The sequence below is a fragment of the Plasmodium brasilianum genome, chromosome 12 (genome assembly GCF_023973825.1).
Source record: "Plasmodium brasilianum strain Bolivian I chromosome 12, whole genome shotgun sequence".
Lineage (NCBI taxonomy): Eukaryota > Apicomplexa > Aconoidasida > Haemosporida > Plasmodiidae > Plasmodium > Plasmodium brasilianum.
In genome coordinates this window covers 3,199,363-3,211,410 of record NC_090125.1, presented here as the reverse complement: position 1 = coordinate 3,211,410, position 12,048 = coordinate 3,199,363, and the positions used below count along the sequence as shown (strand labels likewise).

General features: G+C 32.2%; 1 protein-coding gene across 1 annotated transcript; it reads left to right on the top strand.

Moving 5' to 3' along the window:
* Positions 1-417: 417 nt before the first annotated feature.
* Positions 418-11,712, top strand: MKS88_004652 (uncharacterized protein; the record flags this gene model as incomplete). Its single annotated transcript, XM_067217846.1, has 2 exons — positions 418-496; positions 1,031-11,712. 2 exons carry the CDS (start codon positions 418-420, stop codon positions 11,710-11,712), a joined length of 10,761 nt encoding a protein of 3,586 aa, XP_067072234.1.
* Between the last annotated feature and the right edge of the window lie 336 nt (positions 11,713-12,048).

The following is a 12,048-nucleotide window of genomic DNA, read 5'->3' as shown; positions in this document are numbered from 1 at the left end:
TTCTTTATTCCGTTACAGTTATACATTTATGCATTTTTATAGATCCTCTTCTGCATTATATATTTTATTTATATTTTATATACATATATATATATATATATATATATTTATGTACACGTATACATATACCTATACTCTAACTTTATTTGAAATAAAAGAAAAGAATTGTTCTAATATTACAATAAAAAAAGAAAAAAAAATTAAGAATAAAGGAGTAAGAATAAAACCAGATGTAACATAAGAAAAATATTATAAAGAACATATAGATTTAAAAATAAGTATAAAATTACACTATTATAAAATCACATAACTTCATGTTATGAATACCATATTAGTGATTTGACCTCTGCTAAAATTTTTGAAATTGAAACTTAGTCATTTTTGGTCATTACTGTGTTAATTTTTTTAGTTTTAAAAATGAAGTTTTTTATATTTCTTACTATTGTAAATTTTTTTCACTTGGCTTATGGATCAAGTCTCAGAAAGAACTTTTTAGGTAAGAAAAAATAAAAAAAAAGAACAAAAAAAAGAGAAGAAAAAGGAAAACAAAAATTCCTTGCACCTTGTCACTATTATATATAAAACAATTTTTAAAATATTTTTTTATTCGGTAGAACAGTTTTTTAAGTTCTACATGTTCAAATATCTGTATTATTAAAGAATATATTTACAAAAATTTATCATGTAATGATATACCATTTCTCATTCTTCATGTGTCCATAACGTTTATATATGTTAAAATAACATTACAAGTCTTCATACGTTTCACATATTATATATGATGCTTTTTTTTTCACGTTTGTGTATTTATTTCTTTTTACTTATTTATGTATAAAATTCGGTTAAAACTGCTGTTACTATAAACAAATTTTTGATTTAATTATGTTTGAAGTTTGCACTGTGATTATTTGTGCATTGTCATCTACATAGACAGCTTCATCTTGTATACATCTACATTTGCAACTACATTTACAGCTACATTCATTTAGACTCACGCTTATACATATTCATTCCTTTTTTACATATTTAGAGACCTCCAGAAATTTCGTTCTCGATTTTTGCAAAGGAATGAATATACATTTTCTTATCAGTTCAGAGATCCAGAGTAAATCTTTTATAGAAAATATGACGTTTACACTTATGGGAACAAGTATATATATGAAGAAAAATAAAAATAATTATTTAAGTACAATTATATATAGTAATAAAATAATATATAAGAACATTCAAAGTTTTGATAAAATACAACTATTACCATTTTCTAAAGAAATGAAGAGGGTAATAAAAAATTATGTTCATTTAGCACCAGTAAAAACAGATTTATTTTCATCCTTAAGAGAATATTATGAAGAATATATATTAAAGAATGAATCCTTTAAAAATGCGAAAAATGTTATAGTTATTTGTAAGAAATATTCAGAAGTTGATTTATCAGAATATTCAGATGAATTAGTAAATTACATTAGAGAAATCAGAAGTAAGAATGTTGGTATTTTTTTCATATCAGAAGTTAATAGCTATTCAATATATACAGTTAACAAACTTTCAGAAGCTCGATATGATAAAGATATAGGTTATGCTCTTTCACATTTTATACAAAATTCATTCGATAATTCAAGTGTTGGAGGTTTAAAAAAATTTTGTTATCATTTACAGTATGGTGCAACATGTTCAAGGTATGGTGATTGGTCTGACTGGAGTGGACCATGTGAATTTAGAAAAAGACAACGAGAAATACCTTTAAAAATTACTGTTAGTGAATCTGTTAAGTATAGGCAATATTATGATCCTACATGTAGAGTTGTATTTGATTATGATATAGCAGTAAAAGAAGATTTTCGTATAGAATGTCCAAACAAAATATATGAATGCAGGGGTGTATGTGGTAAAGGATATAAATTTAATCCTCGTATTTTATTTCATGAAATTGTAGAACATTATGAAGAATGTTCTGATTTGCCAAAGTGTACAGATGACCAAATAAAAAATGGAGAAGATTTATCTTATTTAGATATGCTAACTAAACGTTTAAATGAGGCACATGAAACTAGTATTATAGAAAAAAGTATCAGAAGAGAAATCGAGAGTACAAGAAAAGGTGAAACAGAAGAACAAGCTAACGCACGCAAAATACAAGAGGTAAAGGAACAGATAAAAAATAGATTTAATGCAATGATCGAAAAACAGTATAGGCTTATGAGAGAGGACGAGGGATATATAGAAGAAATGGGGAAAGTTGATGAAACCGGGGGAGATGTAAAAGGCGAAAGTAAAAACGTTGCAGATGCGGGGGTGAAGGTGGCAAATTCAGATGTGAAATTGGAAGATGCAGGTGCGAAATTGACAGATGGAGGTTCTAAAGTGGAAGATGCACCTTCTAAATTGACAGCTGGAAGTATGAAAACGGAAGATAGAGGTGTGAAAGTGGAGGATGTAGATACGAAAGTGGAAGATGTAGGTACGAAAGTGGAAGATGTAGATACGAAAGTGGAAGATGTAGGTACGAAAGTGAAAGATGTAGATACGAAAGTGGAAGATGTAGGTACGAAAGTGACAGATGTAGATATGAAAGTGGAAGATGTAGATATGAAAGTGGAAGATGTAGGTACGAAAGTGGAGGATGTAGATACAAAAGTGGAAGATGTAGATATGAAAGTGGAAGATGTAGATACGAAAGTGGAAGATGTAGATACGAAAGTGGAAGATGTAGGTACGAAAGTGGAAGATGTAGGTACGAAAGTGGAAGATGTAGGTACGAAAGTGGAAGATGTAGGTACGAAAGTGGAAGATGTAGATACGAAAGTGGAAGATGTAGATATGAAAGTGGAAGATGTAGATATGAAAGTGGAAGATGTAGGTACGAAAGTGGAAGATGTAGATACGAAAGTGGAAAATGTAGGTACGAAAGCGACAGATGAAAGTACAAAAGTGACAAATGGCGGTGAAAAAGTTGATGAAATTAAAAAAGTGATAGACAAAAGTGCGAAGATGAAAGATGCAGATATGAATGTGACAGATGAAGGTACAAAAGTTGTAGGTGGAGGTGTGAAAGTGATAAATGCAGGTGCGAAGGTGGTAGATTCAAATGTGTATGTGACAGATGAAGGTGTGAAAGTTATAGATGAAGATTCAAAAGTGGCAGGTGAAGACGAAAATAAAGAGAAAGTAGCGCAAAGTGCTGGAAGTGCATTAATTACAGATGATATAATAAATAGAGAGGACGAAGAAAAGGAGAAAGAAATTATTGTGAATAATGATCTTCTTAAAAAAGATGAAAAAATTGTGTTTAATGTTCCTGGTACCCTTACCGAAGATGTGACTACGAAAAAAAGTACAAATAATAGATCAAGAGAGAACATTATAAATAATATAAAAGGTGGACAAACTTCAAGTTATAATTCAATAACCACAGAAGAAAATGACAATATAAATTCTCCAATTAATAATAATAATAATAGCGATGATCATATACAAAATATAAACGAACATGTTGTATCTAGCAATGTAGACGATTCTGCAAGAGTAGAAGATAGTAGAGATACATCACATGAGAGAATTGTAACTGATCAGAATGGAACACCTACTTATAAAAGGACAAATGAGATAAGAAATGATGAGAACAATAAACATAATTCAGAATTACACGAAGAAAACCATATACAGAAAAATGAAAAACAAGAAAATGATGCACTTAAGGAAAACGAAAGGGAAAGAAGTAAGGAAGTAGTAAATAAAGAGGTAGGAAATGAGTTTACAGAAAACGAAAAATTAAGAGGCACGGGAGCAGTAAATAAAGAGGTAGAGCAAGGATCGATAGATATAGAAAAAGAAGGAAGTAACGAAGTCGTAAGTAAAGAGGAAGAACATGATATAACTGGAGACGAAAAATTAAAAGGTAAGGGAGCAGTAAACAAAGAGATAGAACATTTATTGACGGATGATGAAAAAATAAAAAGTAAGGATACAGTAAACACGCTGGAAGAACATCAGGTGATAAATGAAGGAATAGAAAAGTCTGAAAAGAAATATAAAAATATAAAACAAAATCAATTACTAAGAGAAGGAAAAAATGGAATCCTTGTATTACATGGATCAATAAACGAACGACAAATGCCAGAAGAAGAAAGAAGTCAAAGAAGATTAGAAAATACTGAAATAGTAGATTTACGTAAAAATACTAATGGAAAAATAAGAGAAGAAAATGATAGCATACATACAATTATTCAACCTCATATAAGACATGTACTATACAGGGAAAATACAAAGCTAGGTAAACATGTTATTGGAACTACAGCTCCAACATATGAACATCACTCTACAAGTGAGAATATAAATGGAAAAAGTGAAATATTAAGTGCAGAAAAAAAAGAGTATAATAGTTTACCAGGAGAAAAGGTAAACGAAGGTGAATCACAAGGAAAGGAAGAACACACAATTAATTTTCCTAATGAAGTGGAAAATGAAAGAGAAGAAATAGAAGAAAAACATTCTGATAACCATCCAGAGAGTCATATAATACAAAAGGAATATCAAACAGATAGCCATGATAAAAAAGAAGCAAATAAAGTACCAAATAAATCAACCATCGAACATACTCCTCCCAATGTGAGTAGTACAGAACATAAACTACAAATTCATACCATAAGTGATAATTCATTACCTGAGCATAATGAGGAAAAACCAAAAACAGCAGATGAATCTATCACAGAGGAAATAATATCAGATGGTAACACGAAAAATTTTCAAGTGCCAGATGAAAACAAAAGTACACATGAAATAACTCTCCATAGTATTAGAAAACACGTAGATCCAAATGAAGATATGAAAGAGGTTTACGAAACAGATGAAAATATTGGAAATGAAATAGTTTCAGATTATAATGGGGAAAATAGAGACTTAGCAAATGAAGCATCAGAAGAATACAGTATAATCGATAAAAATTTTACACTACACACAAACTTAGATAAGACAAAGAAGAATCACCAAGTATCAGATCAGATAATAAAAAAATATGAAATACCAGAAGAAACTAGTATTCACCATAGAGTATCAGATGATACTAACAAAGAGGTTGAAGTACCATTGGAAACGACAGGAGAACAACATATACACGATGAACACAATATAAACGAAATAGTAGCAAATAATATTAAAAAGAACCAACAAGTACTAAATGAAACTGTAAGTGGACATCATATAACCAATGAAAGAGGTAAGGAAGTGATTGTGAAAGATAATGCTGAGAATCAAGAAAGAACACCACATGAAACAGAGGGACAATACAAAATTAAGGATGAAAATATAATAGAAGAAACAGTATCAGATGATACTACGAAAAATCATCAATTAACAGATAAAACAGAGATACCACATAAAATACTCCGTGAAAATGCTACAGAAGAAATGATGTTAACTAATGTTAAGAAACAAAATCAACTACCATATGAAACCGTGACAAAATACATACCGTGGTATGAAAAAATAGGAAAAGATATCGAATCAGATTATAATTCCCAAAATACATATGCAACTTATGAAGACTCTCAGTTACATCCAATAGCTCATGAAGCCACTCAAGTACACCCAACAAGCAATGAAATCATGCAACAGAATCCACTAACTGGTGAACAAACTCAAGTAGATCTAGTAATTCATAAAGATGACCAAGTACGTCCAACAAGCAATGAAGTTACTCAGTTACATCCGTTAACTCATAAAGACGATCAAGTACATTCAACAACTGATGGAACCACTCAGTTACATCCATTTACTCATAAGGACGATCAAGTACGTTCAACAACCGATGAAGCTTCTCAACAGAATCCGATAACTCATAAAGACATTCAAGTGCATCCAACAACCTATGAAGCAACTCAAGATTATCCATTAACTGGTGAAGGCAGTCAAGTACATCCAACATCTGATGAACCTACTCAGTTACATACAATAACTGGTGAAGACACTCAAGTACATCCAACATCTGATGAAGATACTCGGTTACATCCATTAACTCATAAAGATGATCAGGTACATTCAACATCTGATGAAGCTATTCGATTAAATCCAAAAAATGATGAAGCCACTCAGTTACATACAGTAACTGGTGAAGACACTCAAGTACATCCAACAACTAATGAAGCCACTCATGCACATCCAACATCTGATAAAGCCACTCAGTTACATTCATTAACTCATAAAGATGATCAAGTACATCCAACATCTGATGAAGCTATTCGATTACATCCAAAAACTGATGAAGCCACTCAAATACATCCAACATCTGATGAAGATACTCAGTTACATCCTTTAACTCATAAAGATGATCGAGTACATCCAACAATTGATGAAGCCACTCAGTTACATCCTTTAACTCATAAAGACAATCAAGCACATCCAACAATTGATGAAGCCACTGGGCTACATCCATTTACTCATAAGGACGATCATATACATCCAACAACTGATGAGGTCACTCAGTTACATCCATTTACTCATAAAGACGATCATACACATCCAACATCTGATGAAGCTACTTGGTTACATCCTTTAACTCATAAAGATGATCAAGTACATCCACCAATTGATGAAGCCACTCAGTTACATCCTTTAACTCATAAAGGTGATCGAGTACATCCAACAATTGATGAAGCCACTCAGTTACATCCGTTAACTTACAAAGATGATCAGATACATCCAACATCAGATGAAGCTATTCGATTACATCTAACAAATGATGAAGCTACTCGATTATATCCAATAACTAGTGAAGACACTCAAGTACATCCAACATCTGATGAAGCCACTCAGTTACATACAGTAACTGGTGAAGACACTCAAGTACTTCCAACAACTGATCAAGTCACTCGGTTAAATCCTATAACTGGTGAGTATGCTCATGTACATCCAATATCTGATGAACCTACTCAGTTACATCCATTAACTCATAAAGATGATCAAGTACATCCACCAATTGATGAAGCCACTCAAGTGCATAAAACATCTGATGAAGCCCCTCAGTTACATACAATAACTGGTGAAGACACTCAAGTACATCCAACATCTGATGAAGATACTCGGTTACATCCATTAACTTATAAAGATGATCAAGTACATTCAACATCTGATGAAGCTATTCGATTAAATCCAAAAAATGATGAAGCCACTCAAATACATTCAATAATTAATGAAGACACTCAAGTACATCCAACATCTGATGAAGATACTCAGTTACATCCATTAACTCATAAAGATGATCAAGTACATCCAACAATTGATGAAGCCACTCAGTTACATCCTTTAACTCATAAAGATGATCAAGTACATCCAACATCTGATGAAGATACTCAGTTACATCCATTAACTCATAAAGATGATCAAGTACATCCAACATCTGATGAAGATACTCAGTTACATCCTTTAACTCATAAAGATGATCAAGTACATCCAACATCTGATGAAGATACTCAGTTACATCCGTTAACTCATAAAAATGATCAAGTACATTCAACATCTGATGAAGATACTCAGTTACATCCATTAACTCATAAAGATGATCAAGTACATCCACCAATTGATGAAGCCACTCAAGTACATCCAACATCTGATGAAGACACTCAAGTACATCCAACAACTAATGAAGCCACTCATGCACATCCAACATCTGATGAAGCTACTCAGTTACATCCTTTAACTCATAAAGATGATCAAGTACATCCAACAATTGATGAAGCCACTCAGTTACATCCTTTAACTCATAAAGATGATCAAGTACATCCAACAATTGATGAAGCCACTCATGTACATCCAACAACTAATGAAGCCACTCATGTACATCCAACATCTGATGAAGACACTCAGTTACATCCTTTAACTCATAAAGATGATCAAGTACATCCACCAATTGATGAAGCCACTCGGTTACATCCGTTAACTCATAAAGATTATCAAGTACATCCACCAATTGATGAAGCCACTCAAGTACATAAAACATCTCATGAAGCCACTCGATTACATCCAACAACTGATGAAGCCACTCAAATACATCCAACTTCTGATGAACCTACTCAATTACATCCGTTAACTCATAAAAATGATCAAGTACATTCAACATCTGATGAAGCCACACCGTTACATCCGCTATATCATAAGGACGAACATATACATCCAACAACTGATGAAGCCACTCGGTTACATCCGTTAACTCATAAAGACACTCAAATACATCCAACAATTGATGAAGCTACTCAGTTACATCCTTTAACTCATAAAGATGATCAAGTACATCCAACATCTGATGAAGCTACTCAGTTACATCCTTTAACTCATAAAGGTGATCGAGTACATCCACCAATTGATGAAGCCACTCAGTTACATCCTTTAACTGGTGAAGACACTCAAGTACATCCAACATCTGATGAAGATACTCGGTTACATCCATTAACTCATAAAAATGATCAAGTACATCCAACAATTGATGAAGCCACTCAGTTACATCCTTTAACTCATAAAGATGATCAAGTACATCCAACATCTGATGAAGATACTCAGTTACATCCATTAACTCATAAAGATGATCAAGTACATCCAACATCTGATGAAGCTACTCAGTTACATCCATTAACTCATAAAGATGATCAAGTACATCCAACAATTGATGAAGCCACTCAGTTACATCCTTTAACTCATAAAGATGATCAAGTACATTCAACATCTGATGAAGACACTCAAGTACATTCAACATCTAATGAAGATACTCGGTTACATCCACTAACTCATAAAGATGATCAAGTACATCCAACATCTGATGAACCTACTCAGTTACATCCATTAACTCATAAAAATGATCAAGTACATCCAACAATTGATGAAGCCACTCAGTTACATCCTTTAACTCATAAAGATGATCAAGTACATCCACCAATTGATGAAGCCACTCAAGTACATAAAACATCTGATGAAGCCACTCAGTTACATACAATAACTGGTGAAGACACTCAAGTACATCCAACATCTGATGAAGACACTCAAGTACATCCAACAACTAATGAAGCCACTCATGTACATCCAACAACTAATGAAGCCACTCATGTACATCCAACATCTGATGAAGCCACTCATGTACATCCAACATCTGATGAACCTACTCAGTTACATCCATTAACTCATAAAGATGATCAAGTACATTCAACATCTGATGAAGCCACACCGTTACATCCGTTATATCATAAGGACGAACATATACATCCAACAACTGATGAAGCCACTCGGTTACATCCGTTAACTCATAAAGATTATCAAGTACATCCACCAATTGATGAAGCCACTCAAGTACATAAAACATCTCATGAAGCCACTCGATTACATCCAACAACTGATGAAGCCACTCAGTTACATCCATTATCTCATAAAGACGATAAATTAAATCCAATAAGCGATGAATCCTCTCAACAGAATCCAATAACTGGTGAGGACATTCAGCTAAATCCATTAACTCATAAAGACAATAAAGCACATCCAACAAATTATGAAGACACTCAAGAGAATACATTAACTGATGGAGGCACTCAAAAGAATACATTATCTGAAGAGCATACTCGTGAGCATCCAATAACTAATAAGGACTCTAGAGAACATACAGTAACTGATGAAACCACACAAAAACATAAAACAACTAGTGAAGATGCTCATTTACATCCAATAACTCATAAAGACAATCAAGTACACCCAACAACCGATGAAACAACTCAGGATTATCCAACATCCGATGAAACCACTAAAGGAAATACACCAGATAAGATTATAAGGAATCAACAAGAATCAGGTGAAGTTATGAGTGGACATCGTTTTCATGAGAGTGAAATTAAGAAGCATGAAATACCACTTGAAGATAAAGGCGAAAATCACCAAGTGGGGCATGTACATAATCCTAAAGTAGAAAATAAAAAGTTTATTTCTGAGCAGTGCACCAGTGATGGAAAGACATGTAAAGGAGTTCAAGTGCAAAGTGAAGGTAAAGATGAAGGTGTAGGTAATGGTACAGTTGTAGATAAAGGTAAAGGTGTAATAAGAGTTAGTGGTAAAAGTATAGGAAAAGGTAATGGTATAGATGAGGATAAAGGTGCAATTAAATCAAATGTCGTATCTGAAAGTTCTCGTGATGGCAATGGTAAGAATGTTGTTAAAAGCAGAATTATAGATGAAGGTAATGGTGAGACAATAGATGAAGGTAATGGTGAGACAATAGATGAAGTTAATGCGAAAGACAATGAAGGAGGTACAGGTAAAGTTATATTTGATGATGAGCTTAATGGTGAATATGATGATTCAAAGGAGACTTCCATAAAGGATAATCAAGGCATTTTAAGAATTAGCGAATATATTAATGGACAAAAGAAAAGAACATATGAAAATGAAAACACAGATGGACAGAATGAAAGTGAAAATATTAGTCCTGAAAAGGATAGCGCAATGAAAAATAAAGATGAAGGTAAAAAAGAGAATACGATCACGAATATAAGGGACCATATATCTAATGAGATCACAACTGAAGGTATAGCAAACGAGGGAGAAAAAGATTCAGTAAAAGGTATGAAAATTCGTGAAGATAAAGATGATTCAGATAATAAAAAGATAGAAAGCGAAAGAAAAGGTAAAGAAGAGCAAACAGAAGATAATCTTAATTCAATAAAAAATAAAGGACAAACAATATATCAGCACGAACATGAAGTAGTTACTAGGTTAGACGCAAATAATGATAATAATGAAAATAATCAAAATAAAAAAAAAGGGGAAATAGAGTTTACAAGGGAAGAGGATTCGAAAACAGCCGTTAATGGAAATTCAGGTGTATCATCACATGAAAATACTGAAGTGGGTAATGAAAAGGTACCTGAAAGCAAAGAAATAGAAAAGGAAGGAGGTATGGGTAAAACAACAGATGCTTCATCACAAACAAATTATAGAAACGAACAAAACGGAGAAGTATCTAGTACAGCTAATAAAAATCCTGATTCTACATTTACAAAAGATAAAAACAGTTCATTATCGGAAGAAGAATCTAACAAAATGGAATTAGAAAAAGAAAATGTGGACAAAATAATTAATAGTATAGTGAATGATAATGATAATCCTAACAGTGATAATGGAAAGAAAGATGAAATAAATAAAAAATTAGATGTACTTGGTGATTATGTAGAGAATGCAAAAAAGCTTCAAGGGGGGAATGAGAATTACCCATATAAATACTATACAGATACAAAAAGTGTTCATAAAGTGTATAACAAAAAATCAGCAGATGGAAATTTAGACCGAAAAAAATATATAATTGTAGGTCAGAATAATTTTATCATAGATTCAGATGATACTAAAGATCCACTTCCGAGAGTTATGTCTCAGGAAGTTAACAAACTACTGGAAGAACAGATTCAAAAAGATATAACAAATACATTAAATGAAGAGGAAAAAGAAAATTCTGATGGTAAATCTTATCATAGTAAAACATTCAAATATGCAGGTTTAACAATTTTTGCTGGTACATTTGTAATCATAGCATCTATATATATTCTAGATAAGTTACGCAATTACAAGCCACCTCAAAAGGAAAATTTGAATAATATTGAATATCAGTTTACATCAGAAGCAGTAATAGATGAAGATAAAGGAAAAGAAATATCTTGCGGAAATATTGGTTATCTTGATGAAGGTTGGTCCTAGGTACTAATATATTACATATATATATATATATATGCTAGATGTATTGTAGTACATATAAAGTGATCATACAACATATTTTAAGGAATATAAAAAAAAAGAAAAAAAAAAAAAAAGTAATGCAATTTGCATGGATGTACACATATGGGCATACTAATTTTATTCGAAATGAATATTATATAAAGTTTACTATATTCATAAATTCTAAAAAAAATTAAACAAGAGATCCTAGCTCTCTCTTGAGTTTTTTCCTAGAATGGTGTAACAGGCATATATGAAATGAGAACGTTACGAACATTTATTAAGGCACATGTTAGTCTTATTTTTACGAAAGGAAAT